Here is a 23,233-nt window from a genome sequence, read left to right as displayed (position 1 = left end):
GCTGATTATAAGACATATCACAATTTCAGATATTAAAATGTAAAACTGAAAACGTATGTCTTAAAATGAATAAAATGAGGGCTGTGAAAGCACTTCTAAATGCCCAATCATTTAACTTGGTTACCTCTGTAAAGAAAAAAAAAAAGTTTTTAATAAAAAATGTCCAGACATAAGTCCTAATTTCCTGAATTAGGAAGAAAATTTAGTTGATTTGTTTTATGAAAGTATAACAATCATATATTTATCAATGACTCTCACATCTATTATCTCATTTCATTTTCCCAACAGATCTGAGACATAAGATATTTTAATGTGCTTCTCTAAGATATATGGAAATGGACTTCAAAAGACTGAATCAAAAATCACCCGGCAGAACTTGATCTGTAATCCATCAACTTAAAGCCAACTACTTTTCCTGCTAGCCCATAGCTGCTTCCTGCTGTATGCTCACTCTTTGACAATCTACTCTTGAATCATTTGCCAAGTGGTCTGTCCTGATATTAAACCAACACCATTATTTAAGGTCCATTTCTTTCTCACTTTCCCTTTAGCCTTAGTTTCTAGGTCTCATACAAGAAATAGACTCCACCTTTTAAGCTTAAAGATCTTAGGACTGATAAAACAGCAGAATGATTCAGAAACAGATATAAAAAAGAACCCAAATAAAATAAAAAATGTAAAGATTACCACACTTAATATTTACAATGAGTAAGTATTTAGTATTGTAGTACAATTTAAGACATGAGTACTAGAGGAGACACTGCCCACTTTCTCAAAGCAAGCCTAGTAAATCCTTACATACCATCACTAAAGCTAAGCTTCCACAGTGTGCAAGCAAACTTGGTGATTTTTTTCCTTGTTAAAATTGCAACTGGAAACAACTCAAATGTCCATCAACTAACAAATGAGTAAATAAAATGTATATCCATAAAATTAAATATTTGACAATAAAAAGTAATATAGTACTGAAACATGTACAACACAGATGAACTCTGAGAGCAAACTAAGTGAAAGAAGCTAATCTCAAAAGACCACATATTGTATGATTCCATTTACATAAAATGTCCACAAGAGTCAAATCTATAGAGACATAAAGAAGATCAGTGGTTGTCTAGGGCTTGGAGCAGGAGGTTTGGGAAGAAACGGAGAGTAACCGCTAATGGGTGCTGCGTTTCTCTGTGGGGTGATAAAAATGTTATAAAATTGTGATGATGGCTGTACAACTCTGTGAATATACTAAATACCACTGAATTGTACTCTTAAATAGTTAACTGTGTGGTATATGAATTGTATCTCAATAAAACTGTTAAAATATGTAATTAGTGTGTACTTCCACTGAGCCATGTACGTGTGTGTGCATGCAGAAATATGTACATATATTACCAACTAATTATAATGTGAAGTAGAATATAAGTGCTTACATTTTAAAAAATTATTTGATGGTTTCATCTCTGCTAAACTGCTGTGTCTAGAATAGTGCCTGGAACACAATACATATTTGCTGAATGGCTAAGTGCAATAGTGTAATGTCAGACCCTGTGATGGACAGAGAACAAAAGTTAATCTAGCATCACTGTACTTACGTTCAGTTGCTAACAAAAGGATCACCTCACAATGTAGTATAAGGATACTCCTATATGACTCCTATCAAGAGGAAATCATTAAAGATGGTAAAACTTATAATATTACCCAGAATCTTGGTCAGTAGGAAGATAAATAATGAGAAAAGGCTAATCCCCTAATGAAGTAGCAGCAGGATCAATATGTGACTGGGGATAAGTGTGAAAGTACTTTTCAATTCTTTCAGTGAGTAATGAGTTACAATGATCAGCCTTTGGATTAACCCATTTTAGTAAATTGACCCAATAAAGTTTACTCCATATTTCCCTCAGCCATACTTCCTTTACCTTTTTTATTAAACCCAGAGACTACTGCTTGCTCTCCTAGTTCCTCAGCCATGGTATACCTAAAAGCAATGACGTTTTCCCATAGTCCTCTCATAGTTCAGTGATGCCAACAAGTCTGAATGAGGCTAGGACATCAACAAACTCGCCCTATTTCCCATATTCTCACAACCAGATAAAGACATCTGACTGCCCCACGTTTCCCTTTCAGTTTTTGCCATTCCCAAATGTCCCAAATCATTCTGGCATTCCAAAACATTCAAGCATCTAATGACTATGGTTAAAATTTAACTCTTATTCCCCTGACTCTGATTTTTTTTTTTCTGTATTCCTACATGTGTGTTTAAAAACAAATACTGCACTGGACTTGCAGGAATGGCCTGATCTACGATAACAAATCACGCAACCATATGTTTTACCCTCAGTCAACTAGAAATATAATTTTTTGATCTTGAAAATCTTTGGAATGAGATGGGAAGATTTCTCCTTCCTAATACTTCATTCTGACTAATTTGAAACTGTTTCCCAGGTATCCTACAAAAACAGAGGGTCACTGGGTATACTAATAAAAAATTTACTAATAATTCCATTAGTTAGATTAGAAATAGTCTATCATTCTACAGCAATGTTACTAATTTTTAAATAAACTAACATCAAAGATCAAATAACTTCCAAGACACACTCATATTGACATACTGCTGGTAGCATTTTTTAAATCAGTACAATTCATTCGGAAGGCAATGCCTACCTATCAGAATAATAAATGTAAGAAAAGTGGCCAGGCACGGTGGCTCACGCCTATAATCCCAGCACTTTGGGAGGCTGAGGTGGGTGATCACTTGAGGTCAGGAGTTCGAGACCAGCCTGGCCAACACGGTGAAACCCCATCTCTACTAAATATACCAAAAAAAATTAGCCAGGTGAGGTGGCACAGGCCTGTAATCCCAGCCACTTGGGAAGCTGAGGCAGGAGAAATGCTTGAACCTGGGAGGTAGAGATTGCAGTGAGCTGAGATTGCGCCACTGCACTCCAGGCTGGGCAACAGAGCAAAACTCCATCTCGAAAAAATGAAAAAAAAAAAAAAGTATTCAATAGGAACAAAGGAAGAGCTTTACCATAGCATCAGGCACGTAAGTAGAACACTGGAAAAAATGCAGAGCTCTAACAGAAACTGAAGGGTCTGGTAAATTATGGTACAGAGACATAACAAAATACTGTACTCATTTAAAAATAACAATTATAAACATAAGGTATTATGTTGGTGCAAAATTAACTGTGGTTTCAATTACTTTTGTGCCAACCTATAGAAATGTTAACATTTATGACATAATATTAAGTGAAAGACCAGAACAAAAAATGGTATGTGTGCATGCATGTGTGTGTGTAAAATAAACCCTATATATTTTTAAAATATCTTTTCAAAATGACTCATTACCAAACTTCTCATTTTTAAAGTTTCCCCATCTATTTACTCAGTTAAATTTTTCATTTCTTAACTCTCCTATGTGCCATGTCTTTCTGATCATCTGTTTTCCAATACAGTTGTTTTTATCTCCTTCACTCATTGTCTTGACAAAAATTTCACTGCCTATCATGCTTTCTTTTCCAACGGTAGGAAAAATATCTATAAAAAGGCTATATAAAGGCTATACCAAACTCACCCTCTGATCCCTGTACTTCCTTCCCAAATCCTGCCTTGTTACCACTGTGAAGATGACCCAGCAGTAAAAGGGGACTGAAATGTAAGAGTGACACACCATACCATGCCTCAAAGCTACTTTCTAATTATTTCTGCCTAACTATCTATGTGTGCATATGAGGTAGATATTTAAAATAATCAACTACTGCATGTTTCTTACCTATTGCATGAATCTGATTCTGGTGAAGAAAGAGCTTCTTGAATATCAGTACAGCTAGAAGAATCCTCTTCTCTGTCAGGTTCCAATTCCTCTGCGGAGTCCAGCTTTGATTGAGAAAAGTGGTTTGTTACCAGCTTTGATTGAGAAAAGTGGTTTATTACTGAGGTCATATTATCTTCCTGTCCTAGGAAAAAATAAATTTAGAGTACGTTAAAATCTACAACTTCTGTACGCCTATTACTTCTGCAACACTTAATACTGCCATATGCACTTAGTAAAGTTGAAGAATATGTCACATTGATTCCAGAACTCTAGTGACAGCCAGAGAGCAAGAATTAACACTACAATGGTGCTACCTAATTATACTATCCAGCCCATGTTTTTCCAAGATTAATTAGTTTAAAAATAAAATTTATTTTAAAACCAGGAGCAGGAAGAATCTTGTAATTCTAATGAGGCATCTATTAACATATCACTAAGGAATTCTTGCATATTTCATAGATCAGAGAACACTGACAAACCAACGTAAGAAGTATAACCAAAAAAAAAGACTACAGATTCAACTAATAAGACAACCACAATATTTGTCACTACTATATGATAGTGAATCTATCTGGACATTTTTCTAAACCTGTTAAATAGAATCTAATTATTCTCTATGGAAAAGGACAACTAATCAGACATAAGGAATATTTCCATTTGATCCAATATACATCACATTTCCATGCATTCTTTGTCATATTCTCAGCTTTTAAGGTCTCTTATTGCAGATAAAAATAAAGACCCCAAAAAGCTGGAAGGATGCAGTGTTTACAAAAATGTGGCATATGGGAATGGCCAATTTTCTACAAATATGAGTGAGAAGAATATCTGTGAAAGATTCTTTAGTGCCCAGGATTCTCCTACTCATCATAAACTCTACTGGGATTTTCATCTGTGCTGTCCTTAACTTTCAGGAACTGAGGAGGTACTTTCGCATGCAAGCTATACGTGCTAGTAATAGTACAGAGCTCCTTTCATGTGTTTCCTCACAGAGAAACAGAGCTTTCACACATCACTCCTCAAGCACTTGTAGAGGCAAGTGGTCTTCAACGAAGCACAATAAAAATACAATTGTCAAGGTGTGGTTATACAGAGAGAATTTATGGGGAAAAAACATAACACATTCTTCAAAAAACCTTGCCAAGTTCACACAGTCAAATTTTTTTCAGAAATAGTTCTAAGTTTTTGTTATACTGGGAGAACAGCATACTTCACAAGAGTATAATTCCTAAAAATATGCTCCTAATGTCATCTGGCTATCAATAAACTAGGATTAGCAAAACAAAACAGCACCCTCTAAAGTATATCTGGAAAAGAGAAAAAGAAGTTAGCCAGGATGACCATCCTGAACCTCTAAGAACTCCTCTTGTAAACAGATACCAGGATCACATTAAGAGGAGCCAATCCCCCAGTCAACTCGGTTCACCCAGGGACTATATTACTCAACTAGTGAGGCGCATGCAAAAAAGCTGGCAAACCAGGGAACAGGAATTCAACTGAAAACAATCTTTTATTTTTGCACATTGTCTGTATTCTTTTCTTACTTCTTCCACTCTTACATACACTTCTAGACAATATATTCCTTCTTGGGGACAAACAGCATTCAATAATCTGTAGGCATAAAAAATAAGTTATCCTTCCTACGTGCCCTTAGATCTCAGAATGCAGGACTTCAAAATAGAGCCTCAGGAGTGAGGCTCAGACATCAGAGCTCCCCAGAGACACACAACAAAAACAGGCTAAGTTTTCACTTGAGAGAATATGCAACTTGTTCACTTACATGAGCACTTCAATGTTTGTCCTAAAGAGCAACAATTATATTGGTTGTATGATGCTATACAAAATTCATCTTTTCAGTCAGTCTGTGTCTGTCTTCACCTCTCTCACATTCCTTACCCTCTCAGACATCTCATTCATGCACAGCAATCTAAAAGCAGCAATCACCTTTGAACCCCAGAAAGAGTAATATTGATGTTCATAAATACATACAAGCCATCAATGATATTCAAGAGAGGTTCAACTAATAAAAAAAAGTTTTCTTAATGGGAAATAGTCAGTCAGATTTTCTCAAGTACTAAACTAGTTTCTAGAAATATCCTTTCACAATTGCATGAACAAGTTCGATTTGTTCAAAGACCATGAGTTATATACTGAGGCAGCACCTTATGCACAAATTGTTTATTAGTCACTAGGGAAATGCAAATCAAAACCACAATTACATACCATTTCGCATCTACAATTTAAAAAAAATTTAAAAATCAGAAAATAACAAGCGTTGATAAGGATGTGAAGAAACTGGAACCCTCATGCTTTGCTGGTGGGAATGTAAGATAATGCAGCCACTACGGAAAAGTTTAACAATTCCTCAAAAGGTTAAACATAGAACCAGTATATGAATCAGAAATCCCACTCTAAGCTGAAACTTAGATATCTGAGCATCAATGCTCATAGCAGCATTATTTATAATTACCAAAAGGTGGAAATAACCATAACAGATAAATGGATAAACAAAATATGGCATATACATACTACAGAATACTGTTTAATCATAATAAGAAATTTTAAAATATGCTATAACACTGATGGACTCTGAAAGCATTATGCTTAGAGAAAGAAGTCAACACACAAAGAAAATATTATACAATTCCATTTATATGAGGTACCTGGAAAGGGCAAACTCATAGACACAAAAGGTGGAACCGTTATTACCAGGGCTATGAGGCAGAGGGGACGGAAGAGTTGCTATTTCATGAGTGCAGAGCTTGTGCTGGGAATGATGAAATTGTTTTGGATATAGACATTGGTGATAGTTATACAATATTGTGAATGTATTTAATGCCAATGACTTATACATTTATGAAGGGTTAAAAAGATAAATATTGTATTATATATATTTTACCACAATATAGAAAAACATGATAAGGAATTTTCTTGCACACTTTCCCCCATTATGATTCTTTTTTGTTCACTGGTCCAAAGCCCAGGCAATAGACTTAAAATATTAATTTCAAATTTTAAAATGGATCAAAGTTAAGGAATGTGCTCTGTATTAGCCTACCAGTATATTAGCTTTAGACTGTTTGGCAGAACATTTCATCCAAAGTAAACACCAGTCTTCTATCACAAAAATAATTCACTCTCTTACAGGATCTCTCAGGATCTCCACCAATAAATTCTACACCTAGAAAACATCCTCAAGCTTAAATAACTAAGAAATTTATGATTTGTCATTAACTGAAAGGATGATAGACAAAAAGAGATTGTTTCTTCAGGACATTCTTCCAACCATTTTCTGCACAGTAATAAATCTAGTTTACAAACTGCTACATGAAGTTTGTCTAAAAATACTTTTCCTCATTTCAAAGAACTAGGAACTCCAAAGTAAATTTCCTTGGTTTAATTTTCTTTTCATATTAAAAGTAAATAATGAAATTCAACATATGTCTGTTTTTAATTATAGTTTCTTACCCATGCATACAGAAGATAGCTTTTCTGTAGATTCATCTTCTTTTGTTATTGTTACTGTTTTTTGTGACATTCCAACAATTTTCTTGTATCCTTTTCTAGCCTGATCCACCAGAAGCTGAAATTCACATTTATGTTTCTTACCTGAAATTCAAAAGATCTTCACAGTAAAGCTAGGACAATGAAAGTTAACCATCTACAACTGACAAACTGAATATCAAGAGGTGTACAAGGGATGGGCGTGGTGGCTCACGCCTGTAATCCTAGCACTTTGGGAGCCCGAAGTGAATGGATCACTTGTCAGGAGTTCGAGACCAGCGTGGCCAACAAGGTGAAACCCCATCTCTACTAAAAATACAAAAAAATTAGCCGAGCGTGGTATCACACGCCTGTAATCCCAGCACTTTGGGAGGCTGAAGTAGGTGGACCATTTGTCAGGAGTTCGAGACCAGCCTGACCAACATGGTGAAACCCTATCTCTACTAAAAATACAAAAAAATTAGCCAGGCGTGGTATTGAGTGCCTAGAATCCCAGCTACTTAGGAGGCTGAGGCACAAGAGTCACTTGAACCTGGGAGGCAGGGGTTGCGGTGACCCGAGATCACACCACCGCACTCCAGACTGGGCAACAGAGCGAGACTCTGTCTCGAAAAAAAAAAAAAAAGAGGTGTACCAGACTGCTCAAGAACAGCATCCATAGGAATCACTTGCAATAAATTTAAAAGCTACCAAGCATAAGAATACAAAGGGCTGCAGTGTCATGGAAGATTCTTTTTATCTTCTCTCTTCCTCAAATACAAATATGGAAACATGATATTCCTAGTTTGCTACTCTAGGTTTCTTCCCAAACTCCATTCTCTAGAGAGGCTTTTACATAATCATAAGAGCAAGAAAGATGCATGCTTTCTTAAATATATACAAATGATACCATTCTAACTTCCAAGATACAAGAGTACTAAGAGTATTCACTGGATCTAAAATAGAAGCCTCTAGGAAAGTTGAATCATAATAACAAAGGATATCCACTCCAGCTCTTTTTTTCCTTCACATTTCTGGCCTGTTTCCCAGTAGAGCGAGCCCCTTTAAGATTCTAAGACCTCTCCCAACCAATTCTACCTTATCTTAGGATACTATACTAACTCGAATCTTTATTTACTACCATTTTAACATCTTTGAATATAATTAACCCTGACCTCAAGATCACCATTATTAATGTATCAATTTGTTCAATAAAGAGCAGCCAGTCATCATTACTGCACGGACTTTAGGGCATGTATTTGTGATTCTGAACCATGCAGCTGAGGTTGCAGTTTACTTATCTAGCAATGTTAAACACTTAGGCCACAGTCCAAAGTAATGTCATAAATCCTGTAAAATTTTTAGAAAGAACCATACTACAAATGGTTAAAACAAAAATTTGACACTGTTTTCATACAAAAATCAACAATGTACTTTTTATCACTTGGTTTCTCCCATTTTCCTTAGCACAATACTAAGGCATAAGGAATTTACTGGGTGTAGGGAAAAAAACTGAGCTTCAGTTGAACTATGGCATTGTCCAAATCTACTCTCCCAGGATTCCAGACATTCACTGCCTTTGAGCTATGGTATATGTTGTAGATAACTGAGAGCAATGGAAAATAATTCTTGACTATAGATATGCAAAATCCTGTTGGGTGGAGGTTCAATTGACTTCCGTCCTCCAATGTGGAAGTAGCCAGTTTTCTGCCCATTATACATTCATTTCAATGTTCCTCATCTGTAAATGTGATGATTCTTTGGCTCCTTCTTTGATCACCTCATAATATCAGCCCTCTCTCTACTAATGAGCTTAAATCTTTAATAAAAACACATGTTTGTTTTACATCCGTATGAGAATGATGTTACTTGTTTTTGAAAATTATCTTTTAACACGAAAAGAGAAAAACTAAATTGTGATGCACAAGGAAGAAAATAGTTGGATTCCTATACGGGAATATTGACAGGCACAGCAAAGACATTCAGGAAAGAATGCTCCTAATTACAATATTTTTATGTGTATGGTACATGTATGAAAACTTCTAGTGAAACTAATGTGTTAGGCTATAAAATGTATGGTACATTTTAAATAAGAGACTCATTAAAATGTCAGCAAAAGAAATATATCCTGGACGTAAAGATTACTGGAAAAAAACTAACTCTTTAGAAACAAGTAAGATCCTATCTAGGGTACAAGCTAGGTGATTTCTTTTAAGTACTCTACGCACTTGAGGATAACTATCCTGTATTTCTCTGGCTCCTTGGAATCAATGGGCTAACACTACCACCATCATTATGTAGTTTCTATTAGGCTAGGGTGACACAGTACTATGGGATCTACATAATTTAGTTAGACCAGGTCTAAGCTATTTTCCTACTAAGGCCACTCCACTGTACACATAAAGACTGGAGATTTAAGAATTAGTTAAGAAATTTGCTAAAGTAATAGCATTAACAGTTAAGAAGGCTTAATGATTTATTATCTTCTGAAGTAATAAAATCCCAGATTTAAATCTAATTACCCCAGAGCTAGGCTGGAAACCAAAAGTAAATGGTAGCCACTACTCTGGCTTTAGCCAGAGAATTCCAATAACCCCTACTCAGAAAATGAAAAATGTCAACAGATCAAGACTAGTAACATTGTTCCCACTTACCTCTTTACTTCATTTTAGAAGATTTGCCATTTGGCAAGGAGTACTGTAGAGTTTAAAATCTCAGTTCTGGTGGGTATATGTCCTGAATTTACCTCTTAGAAGTTTTAAGTGGCTCAGCTAGTCGTGGGAGTGTCCATGGCTAAGTACACATTCAGCCAACTCATTTTCTTCCAGATTTTGAATACTTGGATCATTCCATCCTTAGTTCCTCTCCAAGTTTAAATGTAATCTTTTTTAGTACCAAGTCAAGCCCTTCACTCCCTGATCACTTTAACTACTCTTCTTCAGACCAGCCCTTACAGTCAGAGTGTCTCTGGGTCTGCCCAAGAACCCAGAACCCAGTGGCACAAAAGACTAAAAACAGGCTCTCTCAAGAGTAGAAAAGACTCACACCCTTCTACAGTGATGCCACTGAGATACTTCGTCCACTTTAAATCAAGAAATGAGTTTGGAGTCAGTGTTTGTCAAAGTAAAATCCCATATATTTCTTTCACCATCATACCACCTATTATAGCCAACCAGCTAAACGTGGATGAAAAACAGAGTTTAACAGTTACGGCTAATGTTCACTACAGGCTTATTCATCTAGCCCTGAACTGACTAGTGACACTTTAATTTCATGATCATAATTCTCAAATGGGCATTCAATACTGCTATACAACTCTTGCACCTTTCTCTAGTAAAGTTTTCTCTACAATTCTCCAAAATATCTATCTTACACTTTTTTCTCTTCGTTCAAATATTCAACACTCCCCATGTGGCCTCTCTTAGTTGCTCTCGCACTACTTTGAAAAATATAGAATCATTCTAACAGAAACTCTGTCATCTTTCAAGCACCAGTATAACTTGTCTGTGAACTTATGATCTATTTCCCTTGTTCTTACCATGAAACAACTGTCCTTGCTATAATTAAAGGCTAACCTCTAACTTATGTTCGGGATTCCATCATGAAGCTGTGAACAGAGAGACTGTGCCTTCGAACCTAGAGTGTGAATTATGAAAACAACTCAGTAAATCCAGACCAGCATTTTTTTCTTATTGAAATAATAAAGAGAATAGAAAGTATCAGAATGCATTAAAAATGGAAAAGGCAAATACCATTTTGTGAAGCCTTTGTTTCAGTCACGTGTATGTATACAGTTAGTAGTGATATAAAATGTGTCTCACTGTGGGTTGTAGTCAAAAAGATCAGAAAGCCACTGAGTTAAATATCTCCCAATTTAAATAATAAACTTAAAAAAAAAAAAAGCAAACAAAACCCTCCCTTGACCCAACACCCCTCCTCCAGCTATGACCCTATTTTTCTGCTTTCCTTTACACTAAAACCTCCCCCAAAAAGTTGTCTACCTTAATGGTTTCATTTCCTCACCTCCAATTTGGTCTCAATCAACTCTAAATACTTCTGACCTCTAAATACTTCTGAGGCTGGTCTTGTCAAGGTTTGCTGCTTCCAAGCTGTGAAACCCCTGTTCCCTTCTATCTCTGTGAAATGTAATGTTGTCTGTTCACAGCAACGTTTGGCCTAAGTCATGATTTGTTTTCTCTCTATCTCAGAGATCACAGTCCTATGCTACCTGTTTGTTTCCTATTATCTGAAAAACCATTCAACATTCACCTGCTTTTCTAGGTTTTTCTTTTTTTTTTTTTCATGGAGGAGAGTAAATAGTCTCTGTTATTCTGTCTGGGCTAATAGAAATCTCTATTTTTATTTTTTGGAGAGGGGGAAACAGTTTTTTTTTAATCAAAATATGTTATCTATGCTAACATGTAATGGGTTCATTGTTAATATTTTTGAAATTTCTTGGTTTTAATTTCTTCTTTGACCAATGGGCTATTTTGAAATGGATTATTTAACTTCCAAATATTTGGTGACTTTCCCAAGGGCTTTGTTACTGATTTCTAATTTAATTTCACTGTGGTCAGAGAATGTATTTTGCATGCCAAATGAATACTCAAGGTGAACTCTCTGCAGATCACTGGGTTTCTCCTTCCAGTACTCCGTCCTGCAAACTCTAACTCCTTTGGTTCCTCTGATCTCTCAGCTCTTTCTCCTTAACTTAGAGTCTCCAGGCTTTGCCTGGAATACCCACTTGCCCACACTATAGCCAGGAAACTTTAGTATAAGGTTCATCACATTTTTTGCTTACCTCTCAAGGATCCCTATCCTTTGGTGCCCAATGGCCAGTATCTTGAAAATTGCTATTTCATATACTTTGTACATTCATTTTGCTTGTTTTAGGTAAGAGAGTAAATGAAGCTATTCCATGGCTGGAAACAGACATCTCTAAGTTTTAATTGATAATGTGATACATATTAATAGATATGACCCACATAAACAAAAGCTCTTTGGTGTCCTTGAGATACAGAATGGCTGGGCTCCTGGCTAAACTCCACCGTCAAGCCTGGGACCTTGGCCCTAAGTGAAAACAGCTGACCCCATCTCGCCACCCAAATATTGCCTTTTTGGTCTGCCATGCTTCTATTGTTTGCCCACAAAAATACTTCAGCTGGCAAAGCAACACAAGCAGCTGATGCAAGCAGTCAGAGATGCAAGCTGCTGAGCATTGGAGACTACAGACAAATGCAGCTAACTTCAGATGCTGCAGCTTCAGGGAAAGACCACCTTCTTCCCACAACATCCCCTTTCCACCTCCCATCAGCTGCCAGCCATCACCCAATAAAATCCTCCACATACACTACTCTCCAATCCATTTGTGCAACTTCATTTTTCTAAGACACAGGACGAGAACTCGCATGTTGAAAGGGCAGGGGCTAGGACGCTGCTATGGGGCCTGCACAGAGCCTGCTCCCACCAGAGAGGAGCGTCCGGCTGGTTCCAGCATGTGTTCCCTCTTGCAAGGAGTGGCCAGCAGTGGGCTGAGTGAAAGGATCTACTCCAGTTCCCGCCCACGAAGGGGATCAAGGTCCAGGGAACTATCCCATCATATGGGGGCTCATCCAGGATATGACAAAGGGTGAGCTAAATGTGGAATTGTTGGATCTATCTCTTTTCCAAGATCCTGCCACCTCTCTCTTTCCTTTGGGTAAAAGGAATGTTGATTCTGTTTCCCTTCATAGAGGTCTAGCTGATCTGAACTGGGGTAGAGATACAGTGATTAAAGGAAACCATTTCCAGAGAGCAAGAGGCTCTTATCCCAGACCCCCAACCCCCCACTATTCATTTTAAGCTTTTTTTTCTTTTCTAAGCGAGACAGTTTTTTCCCTAACCTCAGGACTTTGCTTATGATAGGGAAATGACAGAGAAGCCACCCCTGAGGTCATTAGGATGAGCCCTAATCCAATATAACTGATATGTTTATAAAAGGGGGAAATTTGGACACAGAGACACACATAGAGGGAAGATGATGTCAAGAGACATAGGGAGAAGATGGCCGTCTACAGCCAAGGAGAGAGGCCTAGAACAGATCCTTCCTGCATGGCCCTGAGAAGCTCAGGACACTTCGATCTTAGACTTCTAGCCTCCAGAACCCTGCTGACACCTTGCTCTTGGACTTCTAGCTTCCAGAACCACGAGACAATAAATTTGTTACTTAAGCCATGCAGTCTACATGCAGTACTTTGTTTGGGCAGCCCTAGTACACTGATAAAAACACATAATTAGAAATTAATTAGAAATAAGAAACTAATTAACTGCACAATAAATAATGATTATGACCATTTTATCAAAAAGTTAAACTTTTCTTATATTCTTCCTTGCTTTATTTTTTCACTTATCACTTTCTAAAATACTAGTAAGATATAAACTCCAACAAAGTAGGCTTTTTGTCTGTCTTGTTCATTCCTATATCCCTAGCTCTGAGCATAGCGTCTGGCACATGCTAAGTACTAGAAAAACTTGTTATGGCTGAACGAATGGAATAGTACTATGAAAAAACACAAGATAATGTAAGTACATATAGAAAGAAAATCTTACCTTGTCTGAGATCACAAAGGGTTTCCCAGGGAAACTACAATTGAGCTGATTGAGAGTAGGTAGTATAGATAGGGGTCAGAAGCAATTAGAGAAAGACATAGTTCCAGACAAAGAGAGAAGAGGGTAACAAATGCCCTAAAACACTGAAGGACTTGGTAAAGGAGGTAAAAGATATCCAGAGTGACTGGAATACAACGAGTAAGGGGAAGAGAAGAGGCAAGGCTAGAGAGCTCAGCAGGTCCAGATACAGGAAATAACAGACTTTACAAACTCTAGCTTAAGAGAAATGGAAAGTCCACTGAAGAATTCTTTATAACGGCAGGAGGGCAGCAAGGCAGAAATGGCAATGATGTGAAGACTCAGCAGTTCTGGAAGACAGTTTGGCTTCTGAGTATTAGGAAGGGTCAAGAGTAGATGGGGGATGACAAGAAAGCAAAGTGATATATAAGAAGTGTATGGACTCAGGGGATATTTAGAAGATAGAGACTGACAGAACTTGATGGTGAACTGAACATGGGCAGATCAAGAAAAAAAAGTAATAAATGAAAGATAAAGAATCAGAATGGCAAGCTAGTTATTAGCAACAGTGCTGGAAAGCAGAAAACAATGGAATGATACCTTTGAAAATTCGGAGAAAAGTATCTTTTCAACCTAAAGTTCTACAAACAGCCAAATTATCAATCAATAATAAAGGTGTTATTTCCTGTTATGTATGGAATGTTATATATCTCAAGAAATTCCCCTATACCAGGGGTGTCTAATCTTTTGGCTTCCCTGGGCCACACTGGAAGGAGAATTGTCTTGGGCCACACATAAAATACACTAACACTAACAATAGCTGATGACCGAAAAAAAAAGAAAAAAGAAAAAAAAATTATCACAGTGTTTAATAAAGTTTACATATTTGCTTTGGGCTGCATTCAAAGGCCATCCTGGGCCACATGCGGCCCACGGGCCGCAGTTTGGACAAGCTTGCATACACCCTTTCTCAGGAAGTTTCCTGGAAAATGTACTCTACCAAAACAAGGCAAGAGAAGAGGGAGACTTGGAACCTGGAAGAAGTGAACCAACACAGGAAGGAGGAGAGCAGAATTCCCAGAAAGCTGGTGACAATAAATTCCAGAGGAGCAGCCATGTATTAATAGAAGGCATAAAGGGCAAGCACAGTAGACTGGAACAGGACAACAGAGACTAGGGGTGGCCCTAGGGGAGAAGTTCTTGAGAACATAATGAGTTATAATCAATGTGTGTAAATGTACTGGAAAGTGATTTACACTTCTGTTGGAAGGTTTAGAGATATGTTAGTACTAGGTAAATAGTTAAACAAATAAAAGAGAATTATTAATTATAAGAAAAACAGGGCCGGGCGCAGTGGCTCATGCCTGTAATCCCAGCACTCTGGGAGGCTGAGGCGGGAGGATCACGAGGTCAGGAGATCAAGACCATCCTGGCTAACACGGTGAAACCCCGTCTCTACTAAAAATACAAAAAATTAGCTGGGTGTGGTGGTGGGAGCCTGTAGTCCCAGCTACTCAGGAGGCTGAGGCAGGAGAATGGCATGAACCCAGGAGGCAGAACTTACAGTGAGCCAAGATCGCGCCACTGCACTCTAGCCTGGGTGACAGAGCGAGACTCCATCTCAAAAAAAAAAAAAGAAAAAAAAGAAAAACAGAATGTTTTGATGAAAGGAATTATAACCATCTTATGCAAATTGTCTGGCTTGAGCCATAAACAGTGTATCTAACTTAATACTGATCTTACAAAAACTTATGACATAATATTTAAAGGATGGAAAGGAAGCAAAGGTAGGGCTCAGGATACATAAATGAGCTAAATCTCCACCTTTCATATTAGCACATCAATAGTTAATGTGAAATTGAAAAGCTTCAAGAAATAGCAGAAAGAATACCTTTTTATAAATTGTAAGGTAATAACCAAAAGTAGCGCCAAAAGGCTTGATAGTTGTTCCCTCTAGGGAATGGGAATAGAGGCACGTTGTTGGAGGAAGCAAGAGACTGCTCTTTTATATGATAAGCCTCATAAAAAGTAAATGATTAAAAAACCATGTAAAACAATAATAAAATGTTTAAAAGATGAAGATATATCAATGGTATAGTTAGAACCTGACACTAAATCAAAATGTATGAATAAACTAAAAGGCTAAGCATCTAAGCTTTGTGAAGCACTTGACTTCTAAGGTTTATTTTAAGGTTAAATCAATTAATTTAATACCATCTATTTAGTAAAGTTACTTTTTAGATATCTAAGTGGTGGGCAATGAATATTTTCTTGACTGTATACAGTCCAAATTTTTCTTAATATGGGATAATTATTAGATGCCACCCTTTCAGTTATTTAAATTACTTTCTCCCAATGCAAATTTTCTGGTTTCCTTATTTTCACAGGCTTTATTTTTACAGGCCAATTCAGTGTGATCATTTGATATTCTCTTTTGTTCTCCTTTCTAAAAAATCACTCTGGCATCCTAAAAGTTGATCAGAGAGGTTCACATCATACTTATCTGTCTAGCAACAGAATAATGGCGACTTTTGTTGTTCAGTCCATAATCCAAGACTCCTCTAGGGTCCTTTTCCTATTCTACCAAGGCACAGGCGATCACACCTACATCCAGTGCAGGTGTGCTTCATCCTCCTTCCCACAATACATCACTACAGAACCTGGGCCTTCAGAGTTTAAGAAATGAAGAGAGAAAAAAATTATCTTACCTCAATTAAAACACACCATGCCTGGGAATACTGATTCAGTGAACATCTATTAACCATCTACTGTTCGTCAGGCACTTAAATTTAAACTAAAAACCAACCAATCACACAAAGAATAACAGCTATCCAATTGACAAAACAGTAATGTGTTAGCCCTAGGAAAGATATACACAAAGACATTTAAGGAAAAGGAAGTGATAAAGTTGGGAGGTTGCTAACAAGCAATAAAATGAAAACTATTTTTGGCACAAATATAGAAGCGTTGAAATCCTATACAGAAGTATTGTTACTGAGTGGCCTGAGGACAGGATAGAACCCCCATATGTTTCCATTTTAAACCCAGCTTCTTCTCACAGAGATGCTCTGAGAGCAGCTAATTAATATTTGCAAAGCTCAAAGTAGAATGCTAGTCATAAAAACAAAAAAGCAGGCACATAAAATACAAAAAAAGTCACTAAGTAACACCCAATTAAAATTCAGTCTCTTAAGTAATGTTAACAAAAGTTTGAATTGAACCTTAATATAAAACATTATCCTGAAAAAATTACTTAAGATGAAAAACAGCAACCGAAGCTCTTTACAAATAAAAAAAGTCACGCAACTTACGATATTTACTGTGAATTTCATCTATTTCCTTTTCTGTTTGGTCCTTTGTAAAAACCATTACCTAAAATAATCACAAAAAGTCTGAATAAAAATCTCCCCAAAATGATAAAAAGGGAAATATTACAAACTTTCAAATCTCAAATGTGAGTGTTTAAAATAGAGGAAAATGATCTGTCATCTGTTTTATATAGACCTAGGAAGAATCATTCCTACGGACTTCCCTTAAATACCAGAAACAGTATATATTTTACTCATTATTTTTTCCTATCAGTTGAAAATGCAACATGATTCAATTATATATTAACAAAATAATAAATTTTCTATGTTCAATATTTAATTTTCCACATTCATTAATACAACAGGCAATATTTGAAACCAGAAGACTGATGACACTTAGCTGACTATCAGTAAGGCTGATCTTCTTGTCTGCCTTCTCTCTTTCCAACCTAACTTCTCCAGGTCATTATAGAAAAGTAGTATGTATAGAAAATGCAGTAATACAAAACACAGTAAGTTAAATTTCCAGGTCCACTTTTTAAACCTCAGACTTAAAAGATCAGAAATCTACTTCCATAATTCACTACAGTTCCCATCTTACAGTTAGCACACAGGTAATAACAGAGTCAATGTAAATCCCATTTTTGTTCCTACTTATTTGGCTATAAACTTACTTTCTTAAGGTAACCATTGCTTTCCTTACACACACACTACAGATGGCCTACAAAAAAAAAGAAGTCTACTTGGAAGAGACCAAAACACTTCCTCCAGTGTCACAGGACACAATGACTATTTTCTTCACTGGTATCCTGTCTTCAAGTTTGGGGCCATCAAGCTAGTGGAAGGCAACAGTGAAGAATTTTAGGTCTCTGATTCTCTCAAAAGCTCAAGAGAATACTCCATCCTCAAATTACTTAATTTATCCTCTTACAATTACTTAACATGTCCATAAGTATAATCATAGAATTGCAGAATGCCAGAGCTAACAAGGAATCATAGAGATCCCCAGCGGTAGCTTAGAGGTCCTTAGAGGCAGTTTATCGAACACAACCAGCAGAGAAAGGACCAGTATCAAAGCTGCCTGATGCAGAGGCATAGGCATTTTCTATAGAACTCTAGCTCATGAACAAACTCTACTTTGAATTGCATGTTGTACTAGAAGACTGCTAAGTACAATCAATTGTCCTAAAAGGAGTTGCAAGTAAATCATAATACACTAAGTGGAAATGTTTTAGTAAATGAACAAATTAAATAATGGTTGCTTTAATTTTTGTTGGGTATTAAACTTTCTTTCTTCATTTCTATCCAGATACTGAAATAGCCCATTAACATACACTTTCATTGAGTTTACTAGCTTCAAGACGCATCCTAGTCTTCTCCATATTTTCGATTTCTTGAACTATTTCAGCAGCTGTTAAAATAAGAAAATAACCACTAGGTTAATTACTTTTTTTTTTAATCACTGTACAGTAATTATTTAAGTTATTAACATTAGAAGATGGGTGACAGGTATATGTGAACTCCCTGATCTATTTTTACAATTTTTCTGTGAATCAATTACCATTTCAAAACAAAAGGTTAAAAAAAACCATGAAGTTAAAACACTGAACTCTTACACATGCACATGTTGTTCAACATATAACCAGAAGAGTAAAGTCAAGTCACTTTGCTTTCTCCTTTGAATATATAGGTCTAAACAGAAGTCTCAATGAAATATGAAAATTAATTTTTTAGTGTGAGTTCAATTATTAGGGGATGTCTGCTCAAATTCCAATGTACTAAATGCAGTACAACAGGCTACTGTTCAAGGAGAGAGAAAGGTCTACAAATACCAGGAAAAATGTTCTTGCCTCCAGAACCTTTGTCTGTAGGTATGGTTACCAATTACACACATAAAAGAGATCTGGAATACACCCTGTCACACATTAAATGCCTTTGAATGCAAACAGCACAGAATTTGCAAATGCTATCTTTCTGCATCCAAAGTCAATACATTAAAACTGAAATGCATATGGTATGAAATAAAAATTTACAATCCCTTACACTCATTTATACTTAAAAATTATATCTGGAATTTGCTTCAAAATAATCCATGGAAAAAAGGGCGTAAATGGTAGATAAAACAACATTAAGATGGTGTGATAATTGTTTAAGCTGCGTAGTAGGCATATGGGGAAATCAGTAAACTCTTTTCTCTATTTCTGTATGTTTGAAATAATCCCCTATACAGTTTTATTTTTTTTAAACCACAGACCTTATGAGGATCATTTAAGAATGCAACTGTCTCAATATAAAGTTTATGTTTTCCAAGCACTGAGAGGTACCTTTTGCCTCCCTGATATTGTAAAACCAGTAGAAACAATGTAAACAATCTCCCTGTGAACATGACCAGCTAGTGGTTCTCTCCTTTCCAAAATGAGTCATGGAATAACATGAAAAACACAGGGACCATCTGCATTCTATCCAATCCATTAATACAAGTATCACTAAAGATAAAGAACATCTGGCATATCCTCTTCTAAGATATTAAGAAAACTATATTAGGATTGGGTAGAATTTAGTGGCTTAAATCTTTTTCAGGGAGATTTCTGATTCTGTTTAGGTTGTAGAGAGCTATAAATAATGTCACTCTCACCCTAATGACGAGAAAAAGCTGGATAATTTATAAAACTATAATTTTTCTTGAATCCATCAGAGCTAAAGTAAGACGGCAATCAACTACCTTGAAACCTAAAGAAAGATGAGTGCCTTAGAGGAGAGGGGGATCATGAGCGCTGGTTGACATAGGGCAGTACACACGAGAAAAATTGGTACCACTCTATCTCTGGGTAAGATCTCAGCTAAACTTTTTGATAAACTGCAAAAGGCCAAGGGTGAGCTACCATGAAAATATAAAAACCCTGGGTGGCTTGGACACAAGGGGCATCACGTCCATTTGCAGGCTATTTTCTTTTCTTTTTTTTTTCTTTATTTTTTGAGACGGAGTCTCGCTCTGTCGCCCAGGCTGGAGTGCAGTGGCGTGATCTCGGCTCATTGCAAGCTCCGCCTTCTGGGTTCACGCCATTCTCCTGAGTCAGGCTCCCAAGTAGCTGGGACTACAGGCGCCCGCCACCATGCCCAGCTAATTTTTTGTATTTTTAGTAGAGACGAGGTTTCACCGTGTTAGCCAGGATGGTCTCGATCTCCTGACCTCGTGATCTGCCCGCCTCGGCCTCCCAAAGTGCTGGGATTACAGGTGTGAGCCACCGTGCCCGGCCTTGCAGGCTATTTTCTACAGACCTCAGTGGGCACTCACAAGAGTCCTCAGTCTCTCTGTAGCTCACTGGGGAAGGGCAGGAAATTAGAAAAGATCTCCCTCCAGATCCAATTCTGGCAAAAGAGAATCACCCCCACTGCAGGACGGACATGAAGCCCCAATCACATCTTTATCCCTGAAGAAAAAAAGCATTAAGCCACTGACGAAAGGTCAGCAAAAATGTTATCCCCAGAGCATAGGTTGCTGAGGGAAGTAAACAAAAACAAACAAACAAAAACCCCTTCTACCCCTCAGGAGGACCAGGAAACCATTCTGGGCCCTGCCCCTTAGAGGATCTCTGCCTCTGGCAGTGGGAGAGGGGCAGGATTGCTGAAAGAGCCCCACCCCTGAGATGCAGGATTGAAAGACCTGCCTAAGACTGAAGCTAAATCAGAGTAACAGAGAACCCTCCTTTTCTCCCTACCACAAACCTAGCATGATCCAAGTGATACGTAACAGCAATCTACTTCTAGGAGAGAAATGAACATGGAGAGAGACCCTCTCTGAGGCACAGGCTCATAGGGAAAACCTAAGTTGTGAGTGATATATAGGTACATTAAAAAAAAAGAGTCTGGCACCTCAGACTCTTACCTACAATGTCTGGCTTTCAAGGAAAACTTAAACATGAAAAAGCAAGCAAATAATGATTAAGATGATAAAGGATCATCTTTATCAATACACATGAACAGATAGGGCATTTCTGTAGAAATTACTTCAATAGAAATCCTTTCTTTTAGAAAGAATAATATGGAAATGTTAGATATATAGATAGAGATACATAAAACCAACACAGTAACAGATAACTTGACTCAGCTAAGGAAAGAATCAGTGAACCTAAAATTGGATTGGTATTATCCAATCTGAAACACAGAGAGAAAAAAAAGGAAAAAGAAAAAAAGAAAAAAACTGTAACAGAACAGCGCCTCTAAGAGCTATAGGACAATATCAAGAAATATAACATACACATAATAGAAATCACAGAAGAAGAAAGAAGGGAAGAGAAGAAATTGTTGAAGAACTAATGTCTAGAATTTGCCAAATATAAGAAAGACACCAAACCACAAATGCAAGAATCTCAAAGATCAAGCAACACAGATATAAAAACAAACCAAAAATGACAACAACATGCACATAGACACAAAGAGAAAATCATGCAGCCATCAGAGGAAAAAGATACATTATAAAAAGAAAAATCAAGAATTACATTACACTTCTCATCAGAAATTATTCAAGCCAGATAACAATAGAGTGACATCTTTAAAGCATTGGAAAAAAGCCTCCCAATCCAGAATTCTAATGAAAATATCTCTCAAAAGTGAAAGACAAAAACGTTCTGAAGCTAAGAGAAAGTATTATTAGCAGCCCTCCATTACAAAAAGTATTAAAACAAGTTCTTCAAGTAGAACCAGAGAGAAACTTACCTAAGAAGTGAAAACTGGTGAAAATGGTAAACATGAAGATAAGTATGAAATACACTTTTTTCTTATTTTTAACTACTCTAAAAGATAACTGTTTAATGGACAAACAATAGCAACGTATTGTGTTAATAGTATATGTAAAAGGAGTTCATGACAATAACAGTACAAACAATTAGGAGTTGGGAGTATACTGTTAAAAGTTTCTTACAAGTGAGGCTGTATAATTACTTGACTGTAACTAATGAAAGATGTACACTGCAAACCCTAGAGAGACCACTAAAATTTTTTGAAAAAGAGGTAAAGTAATAAGGCAATAATAGAAATAAAATATAATAATAAAAAATGCTCAATCCAAAAGACAGCAAAAAAAGATAACAAAAAGGAGATGGAACAAAGAAAAAAACAGCAAGATATTAAATTCAAAGCCTACTGCATCAGTATTTCATTAAAGAAATGGTTTTAAAGCACCAATTAAGAGGCAGAGAATGTCAGATTGGATAAAAAAGCAAGACCAAACTATATACTATCAAAAATAACCCATTTTAAATAAAAAGATAGATTAAAAATAAAAGTATGGAAAGAGATGTCTCATGTAAACAGTCATGAAAAGAAACCTGGAGGAGCTTTATTAATATGAGGCACAACAAGCTCCAGAACAATGAATGTTATTAGGGATAAAGAAAGAAATGAGGGGCCGGGCGCAGTGGCTCATGCCTGTAATCCCAGCAGTTTGGGAGGCCGAGGCGAGTGGATCACCTGAGGTCAGGAGTTCGAAACCAGCCTGACCAACATGGTGAAATCCCATCCCTACTAAAAATACAAAAATTAGCAGCGCATGGTGGCTCATGCCTGCAGTCCCAGCTGCTCGGGAGGCTGAGGCATGAGAATCACTTGAATCCAGGAGGAGGAGATTGCAGTGAGCTGAGATGGTGCCATTGCACTCCAGCCTGGGCAACAAGCGTGAAACTCCGTCTCAAAAAAAGAAAAAAAAGAGGGAAATTATACCGTGATAAAGGGTCAAGTTACCAAGAAGACATAACAATCTTAAAAGTGTTTGCTCCTAAAACAGAAATTTAAAATACATTAAAAAGTATTTCTTGTTCCAAACAAGATGGATTAGACTCATTTCTCCACTAACTATAACTAAAAAACCCCGATATATAACTGACAACTGTAAGAGAACTCTGGAAAGTAGAAAGAGGAAGATGGACTGGCTAAGACCTCAGCATGTGAGGAATGACACTGTGGTGAGTTCCCTGAGGTGTCTTTGTATTCTGTATCTTATAGACTAGGCTCTGGAAAAGCCCAGACACATCAA

General features: G+C 36.9%; 1 protein-coding gene across 5 annotated transcripts in view; it reads right to left on the bottom strand.

The window, feature by feature from the left end:
- RAD18 (RAD18 E3 ubiquitin protein ligase) overlaps positions 1 to 23,233 on the bottom strand; it is an 82,703-nt gene that overhangs the window by 20,468 nt on the left and 39,002 nt on the right. For 3 of the 5 annotated variants that reach the window (XM_017955270.3, XM_009200285.3, XM_021934218.2), the window contains 4 exons: positions 18,537 to 18,613; positions 17,206 to 17,266; positions 7,274 to 7,414; positions 3,764 to 3,947 (listed from right to left, as the gene is read on the bottom strand). In XM_017955270.3, coding sequence (XP_017810759.2) covers positions 3,764 to 3,947; positions 7,274 to 7,414; positions 17,206 to 17,266; positions 18,537 to 18,613 — 463 coding nt within the window. The remainder of the gene's footprint in view (positions 1 to 3,763; positions 3,948 to 7,273; positions 7,415 to 17,205; positions 17,267 to 18,536; positions 18,614 to 23,233) is intronic. The other 2 variants (XM_021934219.2, XM_017955271.3) reach the window with 2 other exon arrangements.

The sequence above is a fragment of the Papio anubis genome, chromosome 2 (assembly GCF_008728515.1).
Source record: "Papio anubis isolate 15944 chromosome 2, Panubis1.0, whole genome shotgun sequence".
Taxonomy (NCBI): Eukaryota; Metazoa; Chordata; class Mammalia; order Primates; family Cercopithecidae; genus Papio; species Papio anubis.
Note: the sequence above shows the minus strand (reverse complement) of the source record. Positions and strands in the feature narration are given on the sequence as shown.